The sequence below is a fragment of the Culex quinquefasciatus genome, chromosome 1 (assembly GCF_015732765.1).
Source record: "Culex quinquefasciatus strain JHB chromosome 1, VPISU_Cqui_1.0_pri_paternal, whole genome shotgun sequence".
NCBI lineage: Eukaryota > Metazoa > Arthropoda > Insecta > Diptera > Culicidae > Culex > Culex quinquefasciatus.
Window position 1 is genome coordinate 46,625,611 of NC_051861.1, and position 21,331 is coordinate 46,646,941.

General features: G+C 38.0%; 1 protein-coding gene across 4 annotated transcripts in view; it reads left to right on the forward strand.

Moving 5' to 3' along the window:
- The first annotated feature begins 201 nt into the window (after positions 1–201).
- The window catches only part of LOC6035520 (doublesex- and mab-3-related transcription factor 1), a 253,077-nt gene continuing 231,947 nt past the window's right edge, over positions 202–21,331 (forward strand). The window contains exons 1-3 of one of the 4 annotated variants that reach the window (XM_038249268.1): positions 10,041–11,031; positions 19,925–20,691; positions 20,764–20,902. In XM_038249268.1, the coding sequence (XP_038105196.1) occupies positions 20,374–20,691; positions 20,764–20,902 (457 nt within the window). In that variant the 5' untranslated portion in view covers positions 10,041–11,031; positions 19,925–20,373. Of the gene's footprint in view, positions 1,187–10,039; positions 11,032–19,924; positions 20,903–21,331 lie in introns of those variants that run through there. The other 3 variants (XM_038249269.1, XM_038249267.1, XM_038249266.1) reach the window with 3 other exon arrangements.

The window sequence follows — 21,331 nt, forward strand, 5'->3', positions numbered from 1 at the left end:
GTAAACTGCATACCTACCCCCGTTCGTGCTCCCCTCTCAAATGTACACACAGTCTGCTCCCGCTGCCATCTGCACTCTCTTTACGCGAATGTGCATACAATGTAAGGGTAAAAATACATCAAGTTGAAAGCAAAATGAAAAAAAAACTCTCTCACGAACTACCGATAGTCTGTGCAACATTGTATGCGATTGAGTACTTCGGCTGTAGTTGCAGTTCAGTCTCCGTCGAGTTGGTTTGTTCATTTTTGCGATGCAATTTGTCTTAAAATATAACACAGCCGATTGACCGTATTCGACCGAGCTGCTGCTACTAGAAATTGTTCAGTGTAAATCGACATTTGGGTGCCAATTCTCGTGTCAAGTTTTACAACAAGTTTGAAGTGTGTTTTGCCTGTTCCTGTCTGAGTTTTCACGTATTGACGGCTGGTGCAATCGAATCGAACTCTTGATGAATACAGTTGCCTCAGGGACAGACCTTGTGGAACTGCAGTGTTGATAAGACGCGTGCGAGAGCATTTGAAATCGTTCCACGAAGCCCCATCCGACGTGGGGAGAAAACTTGTTGCATTCTCCGAGCTTTCTGCCCTTGGATGTGGGGAAATCAGTGCAATAGACCGACACACAACTAGTCGGATGCTCGCGGTTAAGTACTCTCTAGTAGATCTTGGTCGTCGTCGTCGTCTTCGTCACCGCGCGTCAACCAGCTAATCTAATAAGAGTGTCGTCGTGCCATCGTGTGTACTTCCTGGTCAAGTTACAGAGGGAAAAAATAGTGCTCGTGACACTCGAAGATCGGTCCTGAGACCCCATCGGCTTCAAGCGCGCGTCAAAGCCGCGTGATTTGTGTGATCAATACTGTGTGGAGTACGCCAAGTGGTGCGCGCTACAAAGTAGTTGGCAAACCGCTTCCGAAAATGCACATCGCGAAAAAGGCAAAGCGAGAACGGCCGTAGCAAAGGGCCAGCCAGCCAGTACCGGTTACAACACTTCATCCATCCTGGTGTTCGAACCGTGGAATAAGTGAACAAGCGAGTGGAGCTGCTCGTGCAGTTTGGTGCAACTGAAAGGCCTTTTTCATTGGGCGTAAAGTTTAATTTTTTACACTTTGAAAGAAAGCTGCTGCTAGAACTGAACGAGGTGTAATTTGATTTCAGAACTTGCCGTCAGCCGTCTCCAATCCAAAAGTGTGAGTTATCTTGGGTTTCTGTCATATAATTAGGATCAGTCAAATACATATTGCCAGGGATATTGATTTTGAGTAATTTCTAATAAAACTGTACATTACAGTTTGTGTATTTTGTGTAAAGGGCCTCGTGGCACGGTGGTTAGCGGCTTCGGCTGCCGATCCCTAAGTTGTTATGGGCACGGGTTCGATTCCCGCCTTATCCTCCTGGCCTTTTATCGGATGGGGAAGTAAAATGTCGGTCCCATTGCGTAGAAGAGGTTTTGGGTGACTCACCACACATAACCTTCGGACGCCTAGAAATGAGCAGAAACTTGCAACAGAGACCACAAAAACCCGGGGTCGTTAAAGAGGATTGCTTTGCTTTGCTGACCACGGGAACGCCTTCCTCTAATCGCTTAAAGTTTGTATGGAAAATATCGTCAAAATGTATGGAGAAAGGCATCTATTTTACTTTATTTTTGCATTTGGAGGGCACCATTGTTATCCAATTCTTACCATTTCTCAGATGTAGAACCTTCATTGAATTTGGAATGATTTTTGCCTTCCTCACCTTACTGAGGAAAGGCTATAAAATCACTCGAAAAACGAAATTCCTAATTTGACCTCCTAGACCCACCATCATGTATACATATCGACTCAGAATCAGCAAATGAGCAAATGTCTGTGGGTGTGGTGAGTTATCTCGGCACTGGCTGACCCGATTTGGACCGTTTTGGTCTCATTTGATCCATCTTGGGGTCCCATAAGGCGCTATTGAAAATGATAAAATTTAGTTAAGTACTTCCTTCGTGGAGGCCGGATCTCAGATATAACCTAGCATTACACTCAAAGTGTGAGGAAGGCACCAACCACCTAATGGTGGAATATGTAACTTTTTTTTTAATAAAATTATTTTTATTACATCCTACGTGGATGTGGATAAGGTGTCATCCATTAAGTACGTCACATTAAAATCAGCCAAGATTTACTCCACCCCCCTTTGTCACGATTTCCCTATGCTTTTAACACGCAGTGTCACGCTTGCTCAAAACCCCCCTCTTCCCTCAGAACGTGACGTACTTTATGGATGACGCCTAATGGACGTCCCCTTAAGAATTAAATCGAAATAATGTAATGAAATATTGCCCAGTCTTGATTTGGTCCCAAAACCTTAAATCAACATTCAAACAGAATTGAATTTGACTTCTTTCAATTCTCAATGTATACACAGCAAAAAAATTCTGTGTAAAATTGCATGCAAAAGCATGCACATCACCTTTGTGAGAAAAAGCATGTAATATTGTATGAGAAAACGTGTACACAAAAAGCTTGTACCGAAGAAAAAAAATCAGGTCTGCTCACCCCAAAAATAACATCAATCCGGCGAGGGTCATATCCAGATTAGCATGAACGCGCCCCAACCCACTCGGCTATTTCACCGCTATGAGATTGTTTGGATCTTCACCGATGTAGCTGTAGGTTCCCCATACATCGTATGCAGTTAACACAGTATACGACGTACGGACGGTTATATTGGCATTGATCCGACTACTGCTATAGCGGCGAGATAGCCGAGTGGGTTGGGGCGCGAACTTGGCAATCTGAATATGACTCTCGCCGGATTGATGTTATTTTTGGGGTGAGCAGACCTGTTTTTTTTTTTGTTCGGTACATACTTTTTGTATACACGTTTTCTCATACAGTATTACATGCTTTTTTCACAAAGGTGATGTGCATGCTTTTGCATGCGATTTTACCATCGGATTTTTTGCTGTGTACATACATCATGATGAGTAAAATTGGCGTATACATCATTGTTTGTTTGCTTAATAAAATGGGCCCCAGAGCAGTTTTTTGAAAAATTCTTTCGACAGGAGGTAGCTTTTGACATTTTTTATCAGACTGTACAATAACATTGAAAATGACGTATAACGGCAGTAAAGGCTTTGTTTACCATTGGCTCTTAAGTCTTTTTGAAAACTAATCCGAGAAATGTAATTTAAGTAATAGTGCATCAAATGGTTCATATTAAAAATAATATATATCTAAATAAAATCTATCATAATTTGAGGTAAGGTATATCAAAAGTTGGAATTTTGATGAAAATTCAGCAAACTAAGATTGTCAATAAATTGTTTTGCCAGCAAACCTATTTTCAAGCACGTAAAAAAAGGAACCTCAAGCAAGTTTCTGTTCGGACCTAGGAGTCCAAAGGATTGAATGGGGAGATCACCCAAACCTATTTTTACTCCTAGGAACAATCCACTCCTGGGTTCGAACTGATGACCTTTGGATTGCAAGTTGAATCGCCGCCAGCGATTCCCCCAGAGCAGGCATGGTTTGGTGTGTTGTTTGTACTTATAGCTTGGAAACGACTCCTACACATAGAATGACTTTACGGCCTAACAACATCCAAGGCCTTGACCGACGTTTTACTTCCTCATCCGATAGAAGGTTGGAGCAGATGGGAATCGAATCCATGATCATCCGGGCCAATGGCGCCCTCCAAAAGCTGTTTATAATCCAATCTGTTCCCAAAATTATTTGTATACCATAACATTATAAAAAAATGATTTCAGCTGATTGTACTTCAATTTTTTAAGTTTTTTGAAAAAAGATGTTCTTTTTCGGGCCAACTTTGAAGGGGAGGGGGGGGGGGGCTTAGTAAATTTATATATTTTCTTGAAGTTGTATGATTTTTTTACTAGGATTCATGCCATTGAATTATCCTCACACTCATTTCAACCATTAAAGTTGGTGTTCTAAACAATATTGCTGCAAAATATCAATCAAAACCAGGATCAAAATCATTTCCGAAAAATTTGAAATTACCCCGGGAAATTGGACGCTCTTGTTTGATTGCATTTTAAATTGATTTTTTTCCATATTTTACCACCGCTATTTTGGCCACCATCGTGAATTTAAAATATTGTATCACTTTAGCGTACGGTCATACTTAAGCTCAATTATCAAAAATAAGACAACAACAAAAAATCGATTCGACTATCCGAAGTTTTCCAAGGCCTTCGTATAATCAAGTCTGGGATGCAATCGATTGCCTTTTAAATATAAAAATTATTGTTTCAATATTTCATCACTGCAATTTTGATCGCCATCTTGGATTTAATACTACTAAATCATTAGGTATAATCCCGTACTTGCAGAATTGCAGCAGCTTCTGCAGAATTCTGCAGCCAGCATAAGTCACTTTTTTGCAGCACGTTCCCGTACTTTTCAGTTCGCTCTCTTCATCTCTCTCTTTTGCAGAAGTTCTGCAAGGAGAGAAATCGCAAAACTTTTGCCTGGGTAGCGCATTCCAGTACTTTTTCTGCAATATTGTACACAGTTGAGTGGATTTACTCAAATTGGGTATTAAAGTTTTTTAGTTATTTCAACATATTAAAAAAATGGTTCACAAAAAAAGTAATTGAAAGAAGTTTATTTCAAAATGTTTAAAATTTCAAAAGAATCTTAATTTTGAAAATTCAAAATAAAAAAATAAAGGTTGAAAAAAAATCGAAATAAAAAAACAATAGTTTGAATATTTATGAGTTCAGAACAACAAAAATTCAAAAGCAATAGTTAAAAATAATAAGAATGAAAATTAAAGAAATTATAATCCAAAAATAAGTAAAAATAAAAAATTCTGTAGACCAAAAATTTTAAAACTCAAACATAAATAAAATAGATACAGTCCAAATTTCCTATCTCTAGATCCTCTAAATTTAAGTTTCTAACCTAAAATATGACTGAAAAAAATGTGTGTTTTTTATGATTCAATATTGCGAATGAATGAGAATTTAGGAACTTTAGAATTTAATAATTTGAGAATTTAGGAATTCATGAATTTAAGAATTAAAGAATTTCAGAGTTCCAGAATTTTAGTTTTGACAAAATTACATCAATTTTTTTGTTTATATAAGAATACAAATTGGTAGCACCGCTAAAGGTGACTAAACAAATATTTATTTGAAATTATTAAACTCAAAAGAAATGTGTCTTTTAAAAGTTTTTGAAACAATTTGTTTTATGGTACATTTTGTTTTGTTGAAGTACTAGCCGTTTTTATCAGTTAAAAAAAGCACTAAAAAATCGCTTTATCATTTACATGAATGAACTAAGCCTGAAATCGTAAACATAAAAAAATCGTTTTCAATAAAACCAGACATGAAAAAACTACCCCAAAATAAAATGCTTGATTTCACAAAACTAGTACGGGAACGGTTTTGCTGCAACTTCTACCTCTCTCACTGCAGAAGTTCTGTCTGAGAGAAAAGTTACTTTTGTTGCAGAAAAGTACGGGAACGCTGCCGTTTTTGTGCAGAATTGCAGAATTCTGCAGTACGGGAATAGACCTATTTTAAAGTACTTAAGAGGCAGTATTTGTAAATATTGCTCGGTTTGTTCTAGAGGTCGTATCGAGGTGCTCCGATTTGGATGAAACTTTCAGCGTTTGTTTGTCTATACATGAGATGAACTCATGCCAAATATGGGCCCTCTACGACAAAGGGAAGTGGGGTAAAACGGGCTTTGAAGTTTGAGGTCAAAAAAACATTAATAATCTTAAAACAGCTCGCATTTCCGCAAAACTTCATCAATTCCAACTCTCTTAGATGCATTCGAAAGGTCTTTTGAAGCACTTTAAAATGTGCCATAGGCATCCAGGATTGGTTTGATTTTTTCTCATAGCTTTTGCAAATTACTGTTAAAAATGGATTTTTTTAAAACCTTAATATCTTTTTCCAACAGCCTCCAACACCCATACTCCCATAAGTCAAAAGATAGGTAATTTTATGGACTATAAGCCTTCGGAAATAACTTTTTGGCCAATCGCAGTTTTTCTCATGGGCCACGTGGCGCGGTCTTCAATCGAGTCTGGACTATACTGATATTTGCGATATTCAATATTTTTTGACAGACTGAATTTTCAGCAAAATATTGTTATGCTAATATTTTTTTTTTAATTCGACCGCATATTTATCAGCTTTTCTTCGGAAAGGTCATTCAGTGCACGTCACAGGCTCAAGAGTTTGCATTGAGGAAAGAAAACGGCGCTGCTCTCCACACAGTCCCACCATCGCCAATGCCGCCGTCGATGCACCACCCCTCGCCCGTTTCCCACACTCACCCATCAGCATTTCCATTGCCCCCTCACTCTTCGCTCGCTCTCTCAGCCACAATCCTCTTTTCAATACTTGACGTTCCTTTCTTCCACCTTCCATTACCAATTCATCCTCTTTTACCTCACCTATAGCGACACGGTATCATTACTTTCTTTCTCTTTTTGAGCTCTTTTTTCTCGCTCTCCCTCTCTTTCTCATCACAGAGCTTCTATTTACGTGGGTTTACGAAAAATGCAAAGCAAACTGATCGGGAAAAACAATAATACCAACAACAACAAAATTCAAACACGCGACATTCGGTGGTATTCACCAACACAATGAACTTGAATGAGGTTAACAATGTTACAAGTACAGGTTGGTTCATTGCATTTCCAACACAAGCGTGCTTGTTCGAATGAACCAAGTGAGCAGACAGAATGAACTTTTGCTCTGGTTTCCTCGACAAGTTTTTCCAGTTTTTCATGTTCGCACACACAGAGTAAGATCCCCCCTTGGAATGTTTCCTCCGAACCGATTCCCGCACCGTGTACACAAAAATGAACATGTCACAAAAACGTGTTTTCTTGCTTCCTTTTTGGACCGGGAAGTGTTGCCAGATGTAATGACAAAATTAAGTTAAACTATACAAATTACATACATTTGTTTCACAGCTACCTTTAAATTTAGTGAGGAAAATATTTTTGTAAAATTTTTAATATAAAAGTTGATTGTAATAAGTCAGGCAACACTGAATGCAAATTAAATCAACAAAACCATATGTTGCGTACAGTCTTCGTTTCACAAACACAATTTCATCAAACAACTTTTAAATACACACACAAGTGTGTGTAGCGGTTATTGTATTTGCTAATATGTATGTTGGGGACGGTCACGCAGTTTTGGCTGCATGCTCCGCCAATTTTGTCTAACCACTACCGAAACGCGCATGTATGCTCATTCGAGGGACCGGCCGGCCTGAGTGGGGAAGATGAGAGAAGGTTTTTTGTTTTGGCAATGAATCAAACGATTAACACGTGCAACGTGCGTTGGTTTGGCTGGTTTCGTAATAATACGTAGGAGGATTTTCGTTGTTGATTTTTTGCCTTCCTACACAGAAAAAAATAATGTTAATTTGGAAGCTGTAATCTTGGAAGGTTGAATATTACCTCTTTTATGATGTAATTTTACCTTAATTTAGACTGAAAAAGTGACATTACACCAGAAAAGTGGTAAAATTACACATTTCCAGAGGTAAAATTACACCTTTTTTCTGACATAAAAGATGTACCCCTTCCCAGATGTAATATTACCTTGATTTTTTTTCTGTGTAGCCATACTGAGGAAAGGCTATAAATTCACTAAAAAAAATGAACTTTCTAATTTGACCTTCTAGACCCACCTTCACGTGCACATATCGACTCAGAATCATGTTCTGAGCAAATGTCTGTGTGGATATGTGTAGGTATGTGGACAACAAATTGTCACTTGATTACCTCCGGATTGGCTACACGGATTTTGACCGTTTTTGTCTCATTCGATCCGTCTTAGGGTCCCATAAGTCTCTATTTAAAATCAGCAAATTTAGTTAGGCACTTCAAAAGTTATGCTAAGAAAACGATTATGGCAACATCCAACCCATCGTTGGTTAGGTAATCAAAAAACCTATCCAACGAGTCCAAAACAATGAAGATCTGGTAACCTTGTCTCGAGATATGTCCACTTAAGAGTTATCTATGAGCTATTTGGAAGCCGGATCTCACTTAAATGTATATGTAATAGGGTGGGTACGGATTTTGAAAAGTTCTCAGATCAAGTTCTGGTGTGGTTCCCCTTGTAGGGCATACCCAAAAAGACACTCACGCCAAATTTCAGCTCATTTGGTTGAAAACTGGCTTGTCTCAAGCGGGTTCAAGTTTACATAGAAATTACTATGGGAAATTTTGAATTTTCATTTATTCGCTCCTACAGGCCTGGGGAAAACATGTAGAAACTTCTAGGATGGCCAAAAATGAGCGGAATCGTCCGGAGAACAACTTTCCCTAAGAGACCAGGTCGATTCGTTCAACCCCCATCGAGCTCAACGGCAATACATCCGGGGTTTTCGGAACCAACGGTTTTCCCCAGAAAAAGCATCAAATTTTCCTTAGCATGCTATGAATGCTTGATGAAAACCGCGACGCCACGTGTCAAACAGCTACCACGTGATTGTAAAATTTGCACCATAACAGTTTTTTTTTCTTATTTGGAGGTTCAGAATACAGCTGAATAGTATCCTGATCACCATGAATGATAATTCTATGGTTCAAAAACTAATAAAAAGTAATTTTTTATAGCCGATGCTAGTCCACGTGGTAGCTGTTTGACATGTGGCGTCGCGGTGTTCATCAAGCATTCATAGCATGCTAAGGAAAATTTGATGCTGTTATGGGGAAAACCGTTGGTTCAGAAAACCCCGGATGTATTGCCGTTGAGCTCGTTGGGGGTTGAACAAATCGATCTGGTCTCTTAGGAAAAGTTGTTCTCCAGACGATTCCGCTCATTTTTGGCCATCCTAGAAGATTCTACATGTTTTCCCCAGGCCTGTAGGAGCGAATGAACGAAAATTCAAAATTTCCCATAGTAATTTCCATGTAAACTTAAACCCGCTTGAGACAAGCCAGTTTTCAACAAAATGAGCTGAAATTTGGCGTGAGAGTCTCTATGGGTATGCCCTACAAGGGGAACCACACCAGAACTTGATCTGAGAACTTTTCAAAATCCGTACCCACCCTAATATGTAAACTATATTCGGAATCTAAAAAATAGATGAAATTTGTGTCCAACCCCATCATATCACCCATTGTTGGTAATGAGTGAGGAAGGCTCCAACCACATAGGTGAATTAAGTTAGTTTTTCTCCAAAGTTTGTATGGAGAATGAGTGTTGTTCACTACTCCCACATATTGCATGCAATTTCTGGATTGTATGCAAGAGCGACGTCCACCCTAATTCTTCATATAAATTTTGGAGAAAAACCATTCGGCTCTGTCTAAATGTTTTAGAAAAATTCAAAGTGCACTTGTTTCTGGGGACCTAAACTTCATGCTGCCCCGTCAGCGCAGTCATTTTGGTCAATTTTTGTAGGTCAGTGTAATCAAGTCCTGGGTGAGACGCCTACATTGCAATGTTAACGACAAAAAAATCGAAATGGTTTCTAATGACTCGATTAAAACTAAAAATATTATCAAAAAATCAATCAACGCAATTGCTCCGCTTGCAGGTGCTTCGCCTGGCGAAGGAAGAGCACGTTGACTAGGGTCGTGCTGAGACGATCCCCTTTCCCGGTATAAAAAAGACATACACACACAATGAACCATTAAGCTGACTGATTTATGTTCATGTCATTGAGCAGTGCAACTATTGAATGAACACCTCAAACAAATGAACCACCTTGATGAAGTCCGCTGACGATGACGGCTACTACGATGCACATGCACAAGAGTGCACCGCAATTTACACGCGTTCGCAAGCCACGTGCAGCATAGTGTTGGTTAGTTGCATACATTTTGATTAATTTGCACACCACGGCAGAGAACTAACACTCTGTTGCGCGCGAATTTTGCCTCGGCGCTACATGTGAGTCAAATGTGTTTGTGCGTGCGTTCATATGAGAGCGTGAGAGATTTTTCGCTGAACTGCGAGAGGGAGAGAGTGGCTGATCGCCACAAGAGTTGGTGTTACTAAGTTCGCGCGCGCTACATCGCGCTAGTTAGTATGAGTAGCGTTGAGAGCGCTTTTGCACATTTCGTCTGTCTGTTCGTCGGCGTCGTCGTCGTCGGTTTCCGTAGTCCTGGTGTGTTCGTAGAGGTTCGTCATCGATGCAGTTCGCTGTTGCACTCCGGTCAGCTTTGTATCACAAACTGGCAGTTAGTTGACTCGCGACGGCATCCGAACTCGGACTCTTCTCATCGGCTTCTGCCCGTTTGGAGGTTGTGACTTTGAGCTGAACGGCGGCGATACGGTGTGTTCCTCTTTCCCTGCTATCTGAACTTAATCCTTCGTGACGTGCGCACACAAACTCGCTAAAACAAGCAAAGCGGCTAGTCGCGTTGACTTTCTAGCGTTGATCTGCGCGGCACGTGTCGTGTCCTGCCGCCGACGGCAGCTCTATTTCTAGTTTCGACGTTTCGCGTATTCACCGCCGACGAGTTCGGCTGAAGCTCGTGCAACATTGTGTGAGGTGTTTGTTGTTGATTTTCATGCTTTTTTCGCGAATTCGCGTCCGACCGAGATTCGTGGCCAGTTATTCGCGCGTGTTTGTGATGTGATAAAAAAAGGAAAAAAGAAACAAAAAACCTTGTGTGCGGTATCAGTTCAGTGAATTCATTTATATAAACAGAAGAACCCAAAAGAGAAAAAAGAGGTGTCGCGGCTCTGAAACAACATCAGATAAAGTTGTGAAGATAAAACCAATTCCGGGCGCATAGTTTTGTGAAATCGGTGAAATTGACAACCGGTAGTCTAAACTGACCAGCTGAAGTGAGGAGAGAGAAAATATAGCAGTGTGTGTGAAGAACGTCATGATTGCCAAAGTTCGGGCTGATTAAAATTCAATCAAATCGAAACCAAGCCGAAGAAAGCGAAGAAGGAAATTACTTTGTGTGTAAGCTTGAAGAATACATTGCTGCCGCCAAAACGACGCGTTCTGATCAGCTGGCTGGTGAATACAAATCGTGTTTGTTGACTATTTGAAAGGCAAAGTGTGGGATCGTGGAGTTGAAAAAGGTGGGCTTCTTTATCTCCAAGTACGAAAATTCTGTTGACTCGCTTTGTTATCATGCAGAATATGTTTACATTAATTTTGATGGATTTCCGTTTTGACTTTTCAGGCAAAGTTGTGCTATTTTTTTCGTGATTAATAAGTCAAGTAGAATGCGTGATTTAAAAATAGGGATAATTATGGCTGAAATTAATCAACAAAAACATTTGTATTTATATTCTTGAAAAAATAAATTAATAAAGGTTACAGAGTCTTCAATTTACGTCTATAATCCACATATAGTATTCAGAAAAAATATGATCTGAAAATGTACATCTTTGAATTTGAATGTGTTTTCTGTACGTCGAACAATTACCACTTAAAACTAGTTTGAACCACTGACAGCGATGAATTCATAAAAGAAATTTGATTTCCGACCCTACGGCCCCAAACAAATACATTTTTTAGGATTCGTGCTTTTTTTTAAAGCGAAGACAGACATCAGTCAAGCTTTCCAGAAATGTGTTTCGAAAATCAGGTTTTGAGTTCCTGTTTTCATGCCAAAAATTTCGAAAAGTCTGACGCATCAATATCTACAAAAAAATAAATTTAAGAATGTTATTTATTGACTACCGATATCCAACCGATGCACAAATTTTCATAGACTTCTGAGAGAAAAGTTTTTTCCTAAAGAAAACCGAAGTTAGAAAAGCAGAACATACAAATATACGGAAGTAGAGTTAGATTTAGGACACTCTCCAGTATGGACAATTTAATTATCGAAAGATATCTGCTCGTAATCCTTTCATGCTACAAAGATGTGTATGGGTAGGAGGTGGGCCATCCAAGGATAACAAATTGAAATCACATCCGATGGTTCTAACATTTGAATGATAAGGCTGGTACAAATATTTTGAAAAGTCTAATCAGCTTAAATCAATTTGGAATGCCATCCCCTTCGTTTGGGTTTGGGGGAATTTTTTGAGGTACAGTACCGCAAAAAACTTTCGTCGTCCATGATTATAAATATTCGTTAAATCTTACTATTTTTGAAAACTAATGATTGCAAAACAACTGAACTAGTGTAAAACGCATTTTAAAAACACTTTTTGCTTTCAAATGTTGAGACTATGTTTTTTTATTTCTATTTTCATATTTTTTTTTTACGTCAGGGATACCACCTGATTCGATTCTTTAGGCAAAAATGAGTTACTGTGAACATTTTGAGCGGAATCGGTTAAGGGTTAAGGGTCACTTTTTATCGTTGAAGTTTGTGGATTCATACAAAAAGGTCTTCGACAAAGTTGTTTTTTTTTCTAAAATTTTACATAAGAATCTCATACTTGACAATGTTCTGACACATTTAACGCCACCTTTTGGCAGAAATTTAAAATTTTAGCTTTTCCCTCTACAATTTTTCGAATTTTATCATACAATTTCTAACGATAAAAAGTGACCCTTAACCCTTGACCGATTCCGCTCAAAATTTTCACAGTAACTTTTTTTTGCCTAAAGAGTCGAGCCAGGTGGTCTCTTACGATATTCCAAAATTTTATTTTTTCCCTTGTCACACTGGTGCATCGAGCACCGCTAAACAAAACATAGTGCCGAGCAAACAATTACATAGTTATGTAATATTTGAAATATCTTTCGTGTTGTCAGACGAAAAACTTTATTGTGCTATCTTCAATTTTCCTAAATTTACAAAGTAAATATTTACCTGAAATTTATAAACGCATTTTTACTTTCTGTTTTTTCTCAAAAAAGCTAAACTGATGACTTCGTGATCAGGAACATCAACTTTTAGAATAAAATCTAGGCACATGCACATTTTGAAGAAAATGTGTCAAATATTTTGTCAAGCTCATGCCGTTGTTTTGTCAGAAAATTAAAAGAAAAATGATCAATTAAATGTCCAGCCAAATTGGAAAAAGTCGGGAACCGTGGTATAGAGGTAAGCGTGGTTGCCTCTCACCCAGTTGGACTGGGTTTGATCCCAGACGGTCCCGGTGGCATTTTTCGAGACGAGATTTGTCTGACCACGCCTTCCGTCGGATGGGGAAGTAAATGTTGGCCCCGGTCTAACCTACAGAGTTCGGTCGATACCTCAATCCAGGTGGAGGAGTCGTCTCCCTGGATCCTGCCTCGGTGGAGTCGCTGGTAGGCAGTTGGACTAACAATCCAGAGGCCGTCAGTTCGAATCCCGGGGTGGATGGAAGCTGAGGTGTAAAAGGTTTGAAACAAGAAATATTAGAATATTATTATGATTTATTTTTAAATTGAAAAACAAGAATTGCAGGAAATCTTTAGTAATGTATTTATAATTATGATATTTTTCGCCTACTTGTGTTTGACTCTCTCTGTATGAAGTAAAGAATATTTGGAAAAAAAAACACTGCGATTTATAGTTTCCTTACAGGAACAAAAATATAGCTGTGCAGAAACATATGAATATCATTTCCTGATCATTGTTCAGAACTTCAGAATGCTCAACCTAAATGCACAAAAACGGCCCAAGCTTGTCCAAGGAAACAGTGTTTTCCTCAACTGACAGTTAAAATTCAGATTCTTGATTTAAATTGCTAAATGTCTGCCTGGAAACAGTTCGAATTGTTTTACACATTCAGTATTCCAAGATTCAGAATAATCTGGTTTTACTACAACGTAATTTATTTTGAGTTACTGACTGGCTTGCTTGTTTGCTTCACTGATAATGTTGAGGTCTACGAACACAACATTCAGTCAAAAATTATCAATTTAAGAGAAATGATTACCAATGCAGAAAAATGTTTTTCATTTCAAAATTGTAGCTTTTAAAAATGTTTTTGCCCCCTAGATTTTCGGACCAAATTTTTAAGGCGGGGCGAGGGTGGTGACATAAACTTTGAAAAATATTTGCAGTGATCTAATGATAAAATATTTTGAAACAAATGTTTGCAAAATAATTGAAATGGGGTAAAAGGAATTTCAAAACAGTTTCCCAAGTTGTCCGATGGCCAGACCATTATAACGATTGCCAGATTTTGGCAGATTTCGACATATGGGTCATTCCATCTCAACTGTGCACGAAAAAGTGCAAATTTGAAAATTACCCTCTCCGATCCTGCTCAATTTTGGCAGAGCTGTTGATACTATCAAAACATGTAAGAATCCCGAATTTCATCCACATCGGACCACCCCCTCCATTTTTGTACCTCCCCAAAAAATCGACTTTTTGGCGATTTTTGACCAAACCTCCTAGTTTCAAACGGCGATAGCTCAGGAACCACAAATCTTAGAGGGTCGGTCTTAGACTCAATTTTGAAGGAAATTGGACGTAGAATCCATTTCCGTGATCAAAATTTAGATTAATTTATTTTTTCTACCTGTATTGCGCAATTGAAAACTTTAAACGGCCGTATCTCAAAACACCCCAACTTATTTTTTTTATTTGACCTCACCATCGTGTTCCCCGGCCAATTTTACATAAGAATAACTTATTGACAGAAATGAATATGTTTTGTTCCAGAGATATCGAATTTTAAAGTTTTGTGTTTTCGAGATTACCTACATTAGCTTCATTTGCCGCATCTGCTAGAAGCACACAGGCGGGCTGATCAATAACTGCTACCTGGTGTTCTGGGAGATAGTTAATTTAATTTATCTTTTTATAATTTTACGCAAATATTTATTCAAATGGCTAATAGGGGAAATTCTCGTATGTTTGGCAGGTTAAGTCAAAAAGCCGTAATTGCCAATGGTAAACAAAGCCTTTTTTGCATCGGTATCCGACCTACTTACGAAAAAACAAATTTCAAAAATGCTTAAGATTGTTCATCAACTCGTCTCTCAAGTGCCCCAAAACTGAAAAAAAAATTAAATCTTGTTACAATTGGGAGAAAAACAAATATTAGTGTCGGAGGTCACGGTGGCTCTTACGGCTTTTTGAAAACTCACCCGAGATTTTCACTATTTAAACAACAAATTTTGCAAAACTTTTGATAGAAACTTGCTTGTTCACTTGTTTCTTATTGAGCTATTTATCACTCGATTTCAGTTGAAAACGCTTTTAATCAGCTGTAATTGAATGCCAAAGCGCTGATATGGCAACATTAGAAGAACGCTGGAATTAGATGCTGTTCCCTACCTTGATCAATCTATTTTTGTGAAAAAATATTTATTGGGTTATTTTGAATGCACCGTTTATTTACGTGTTGCTAACCGTTTTAGAGAACCTCCGAGGCCATGACTAGGGCCTTTATCATGGGCGGTAGCAAAATAGTACCATTCAGCAAAAACCCCAAAACCTGCTTTATTATTATTATAGTTTATTATTGACACTTTACCATAATTTGGCAAATCTCATTTATGGGTTAAAAGATTGATCATATTAAATCAATTTTTATATTGTGAGCCAGCTCCATTTGATTAAAAGATGACTTTGGTCAAGGTACATTTTATTTAAAAAAAAATCCTTTATACGTGAGGACAGCAGCCGTATTGTGTTCCAAGAATCCAAGAATGACAGAAGAAAAAAAAAACACTGTTGTTCGGACGATGTCGAAATCATCGCAACAAAATTTGGGGAATTAGCCGCTTTGCAGCAGATCAAACTTTGTGATTTTCTTACATTTTTCAGTTTTATACCTTACAGGAATCCTTTTCCTACTCCTTGTGATCGTCCTTCACTAGAGTACAACAAATCAACAAATTTTATTAAATTTAATTCATATTTTTAACTCAATAATGTATCGTGCACTTATTGTTCAGTGTTACTAACAAGATTAATTGCATTTTGCATCGGAATCCAATTCTGCCCTTTACTGTGTGTCGTTATTGCTCTGTCCTGTGGGTTAGCACAGAAATTCACTTCATTCATTGTTTTTAACAGATAAACATTTGCGATTAAACTCCAGTTTCCTACAGTGTTATACAGTTAATTTTTGCCCAATTTGATAAAGATTATTTATGATGAAATATTATTTCAATAAATGACCAGGTAGCAGTTATTGATCAGCCCGCCTGTGTGCTTCTAGCAGATGCGGCGAATGAAGCTAATGTAGGTAATCTCGAAAACACAAAACTTTAAAATTCGATATCTCTGGAACAAAACATATTCATTTCTGTCGATAAGTGATTCTTATGTAAAATTGGCCGGGGAACACGATGGTGAGGTCAAATAAAAAAAAATAAGTTGGGGTGTTTTGAGATACGGCCGTTTAAAGTTTTCAATTGCGCAATACAGGTAGAAAAAATAAATTAATCTAAATTTTGATCACGGAAATGGATTCTACGTCCAATTTCCTTCAAAATTGAGTCTAAGACCGACCCTCTAAGATTTGTGGTTCCTGAGTTATCGTCGTTTGGAACTAGGAGGTTTGGTCAAAAATCGTCAAAAAGTCGATTTTTTGGGGAGGTACAAAAATGGAGGGGGTGGTCCGATTTGGATGAAATTCGGGATTCTTGCATGTTTTGATAGTATCAACAGCCCTGCCAAATTTGAGCAGGATCGGAGAGGGTAATTTTCAAATGCTGTTCCGCTTCAGATGGAATGACCCATATCCAACATTTTCTGTCAATTTATAACATCACTTTGATTCAAATGAACTAGTGAGCAATTCTCTACCAAAACCGGAAATGGATTTTATTTGTATTTTTTGATTTGGCTCAAACTTTGTGCGGGCCTTCCCTGTGACCAAATAAGCTATTTTGTGTCATTGGTTCACCCATACAAGTCATCATACAATTTTGGCTGCTGTCCATACAAAAATGGTATGTAAATATTCAAACAGCTGTAACTTTTGAGTGAATTTTCTGATCAATTTGGTGTCTTCGGCAAAGTTGTAGGTATTGTTGAGGACAATTGAGAAAAAATAGGTACACGGAAAAAAAATTTGCAAATTTTTTTTATCAACTTTTTTTTCACTAAAACTCAATTCCCAAAATACGTATTTTTTGATTTTCGAGATTTTTCGATATGTTTTAAGGAACTAAAATCCGCAACTTTTGAGGTATCGAGAAACATGGTCAAAAAATCTGCCGCCAAGTTATGAATTTTTGAAAAATAGTGATTTTTGGAAAAAAATCCAAATTTCATGCCAAAACAAATTTGAAGTTATTTTTTAATGCGAAATTGAATTTGCAATCGAAAACTACTCTACATTTTTTTTGATAAAGGGCTTCGTTTTCAAGATATAGCCACCGAAAGTTTGATTTTAGCAAAATATGTGCAGTTTTTCGATTTTTAAAAATAGTGACCATGAGCGACCATTTCTAAAAATATTTTTTTAGAAAAGTTCAGAAAATTTGCTATAAAATTGTCTAAGAGACATTGAAGATTGGACCTCGGGTTGCTGAGATACAGCCGCTTTAAGAAAAAGAAACACGAAAATTGAAGTTTTCTAAGTCTCACCAAAACAACCCACCATTTTCTAATGTCGATATCTCAGCAACTAATGGTCCGATTTTCAATGTAAATACATGAAACATTCGTAAAATTTTCCGATCTTTTCGAAAAAAATATTTTGAAAATAAATAAATCAAGACTAACAATTTAAAAGGGCCAAACAATGAATATTACGCCCATTTAAAATGTCAGTCTTGATTTATTTTTTTTCAAAATATTTTTTTCGAAAAGATCGGAAAATTTCACGACTGTTTCATATTTTAACATTGAAAATCGGACCATTAGTTGCTGAGATATCGACATTAGAAAATGGTGGGTTGTTTTGGTGAGACTTAGAAAACTTCAATGTTTCGTTTCTTAAAGCGGCTGTATCTCAGCAACCTGAGGTCCAATCTTCAATGTCTCTTAGACAATTTTATAGCAAATTTTTGAACTTTTCAAAAAATATTTTTAGAAATGGTCGCTCATGGTCACTATTTTTAAAAATCGAAAAACTGCACATATTTTGCTAAAATCAAACTTTCGGTGGCTATATCTTGAAAACGAAGCCCTTTATCAAAAAAATTGTAGAGTAGTTTTCGATTGCAAATTCAATTTTGCATTAAAAAATAACTTCAAATTTGTTTTTGCATGAAATTTGGATTTTTTTCCAAAAATAACTATTTTTCAAAAATTCATAACTTGGCGGCAGATTTTTTGACCATGTTTCTCGATAGCTCAAAAGTTGCGGATTTTAGTCCCCTGAAACATATCAAAAAATCTCGAAAATCAAAAAATACGTATTTTGGGAAATTGAGTTTTAGTGAAAAAAAAGTTGATAAAAAAATCTGCAAATTTTTTTTTCCGTGTACCTTTTTTTTCTCAATTGTCCTCAACAATACCTACAACTTTGCCGAAGACACCAAATTGATCAGAAAATTCACTCAAAAGTTACAGCTGTTTGAATATTTACATACCATTTTTGTATGGACAGCAGCCAAAATTGTATGGAGACTTGTATGGGTGAACCAATGACACAAAATAGCTTATTTGGTCATAGGGAAGGCCCCCACAAAGTTTGAGTCAAATCAAAAAATACAAAAAAATAAAAATGGTCGAAATCGGCCGATTTCGTAGAGAGTTGCTCTAGTTTTATTGACAATCTGAAAATTTCGTGAATATTGATATTTTTTTAATTTATTTTTTTTTTTCATTATAAGTTCAACTCTTAGTAGGTTTTACCTGGGACTCCTATAACTCATTGGTACGTTTTTGTATTAAATAAATGAAATGATGTTGTAGTTCATGAGTTTGTTTTTTTTTCTCACAAATTTCCATTTTCACTTCACACAAATTTCTGAAAAATTTCCGTACAGTTGGCAGCCTTAGTCATACTTAAGGCAACCAACTGTACGGATTTTTTGCTTACCATACGGATTTTCGAACCTCTTCGTGGATTTTTAACAGGCCGAAATTTTTGTAGGGAATTTTACGTATAATATGGATTTGTACGGAATTTTAACAACTTTTTAATCATTGAATTGCTTTTTTTGATTTGGTCGAAGCTTTTGTTATCTAGAAATTTTAATTTTTCTATGAGTTTGATTTAAAAAATTCTAGAGGTTTTTTAAAGTCCTATAAGCTGTTGTGTTTCACATGTCTTAGGATCTTTTCAATAAAAAAAACTTTGGAAAAGTGTTCGTGAAAACACTAAGAACAATATGATTCGTAAAAGCAAACTTGACATTTCGTAAAATTTTAAACGTTTAACAAAAAAATTGAAGAACATAATGATTTGATTCAAATCACGGTTTATTTTATGAATACTTTTAAAAGTGCAAGTCATAAGCACTCTGATAGCATTTTGTGAAATTTGTTAGCTGTGAAAATGACACAATTTTATGTTTTCATTCTCAAAATTATTAAATTTAATTTATCTAAATAATTCATTGACAGTTTTTGTTACACCATGGTGTCATATCGGCAAAGTGTACGGATTTTTGCTCAGCAAGAGTAGCCTTAGTCATATTTGAAGCCTTTTGTATGGGAAAACTAGCTAAACTGTCACAAATTCTTGCTTTAACTCATCACATATAGCTCCTATCAATTTGGTGTCTTCGACAAAGTTGTTTGTTTTGATATTAAAATCAAATTTGCCCTACAACTTTGCCGAAGACACCAAAGCTCTATCTCTTAACTGTAAAAAGTTAAAAATCCCATAGCCTGCCAAGATGAGTTTTTTGAAAACCAAATTTCACTAAAAGTAGGCCACGGAAACGCTAAACAAAGTTGTAGAACATGTCAAAGCACGAAAATGCTTACTTTTAGCTCTAATCAATTAAGTTCGTCAAAACAGCCTTTTGAACCACTGTGCGTCCCTCCGTCACGTCACGAGATATCAAAAAATTCGTGATCAGGGACAAAAGTTACGTCTTAGGACAAAGTTTCACACAAAACGAAGAGGGGTCAGGGCATCTTTTTTCCGATTTTATATATTTCTACGACTCATTACCAGCTCCAACTAATCGTAAAACGACATCTTTTTCCCGTTTCAGATCCTTGCTTACGCTACGCCGGGTTGAATTTTACGAATCTCTCATTCTTGTAAAAGTGTGTTAAACGATTTACAAATATCTCAAAATATGTTAATATTAGCTTCAATCCGTGCCATATCCCGCCTGTTGTCCACGTCCGGGTTGTTTTCATCGCGGTTGTAAGGAAAGTGGTGCGTTGCGATGTTTTCTGAGCACGTCGTCTCTGTGCTGTGTATTTTGTGTATTGTCTCGTCTGACCATCCGATATCGACCGAACTGCCGCACTAGTTAGCAGGGCGGTGTACTCGATAATCCGACCTCACCGGAGATAGCGAAGCACTGACGCGCCCCACACAGACGATTGTGACCCGGTCAACATTCGTGGAATTGATCTGTTTTGTCTGGTAGGAGGATTCTTTAGAGAGCGTAGAGCGCGTAACTGTTTTGGGTAGCTTGGGCAAGTTTGCCGCATGGTTTCGCAAGATACCTGGATGGAGACGATGTCAGAATCGGGATACGAAGGCCGGCCGGACGGGGCCAGCGGTGCATCCAGCAGTAACTCGCTGAACCCGCGGACGCCCCCAAACTGTGCCCGCTGCCGAAACCACGGGCTCAAGATTGGCCTGAAGGGACACAAGCGTTACTGCAAGTATCGCAGCTGCAACTGCGAGAAATGCTGCCTGACGGCCGAACGGCAGCGGGTCATGGCCCTGCAGACGGCCCTGCGGCGGGCCCAAACTCAGGACGAGCAACGAGCCCTCAACGATGGCGAAGTGGCCCCCGAACCGGTACATAACATTCACATACCCAAGCTATCCGAACTGAAAGAGATGAAACATAATTTGATGCATAATTCTCAGCAGCAACGCTCGTTGATCGACTGCGATTCGTCGACCGGATCGATGAACTCCACACCGGGCACCTCGTCCATGGCACTACCACTACATCGAAGATCACCGACGGGTCCGGTACATCCCGGCGAGGCGCAACATCTTGGAGGTAAGTTCGCAACCTCTTTCATTCTTCAAAATCTTGGAATCCGTCTGACGAGGCGTGCGTTTCGTTCAAACTAGACAATATCTTAAAAATAGGAGAAAAATCATAATTTCACCACATTAGCATCCAATTTATGGGACGCACTAATGCCACCGCCCGGAATCTATAATCAGTCGGGACCAATTCGCATATTTATGGTAATCTTCACTTTGGCTCCCAAGACGATGATGATTGGGATTGAGATGTGCGTGCGTACGCGTTTCTTAGGCGGAGGGTAAGAAGATAAGTGAATTTAATTATCGCTGTGCGTGGATGAGGAAGTTTGCGCAGCCGGTAAAATGCGTGCGTACGGTAGAGAACTGGTTTTCATTTGCGGTGCGCGGTGCAACCGGATCGCTTGATATCGCATAAGATTTGCATATGAAGTGAAGC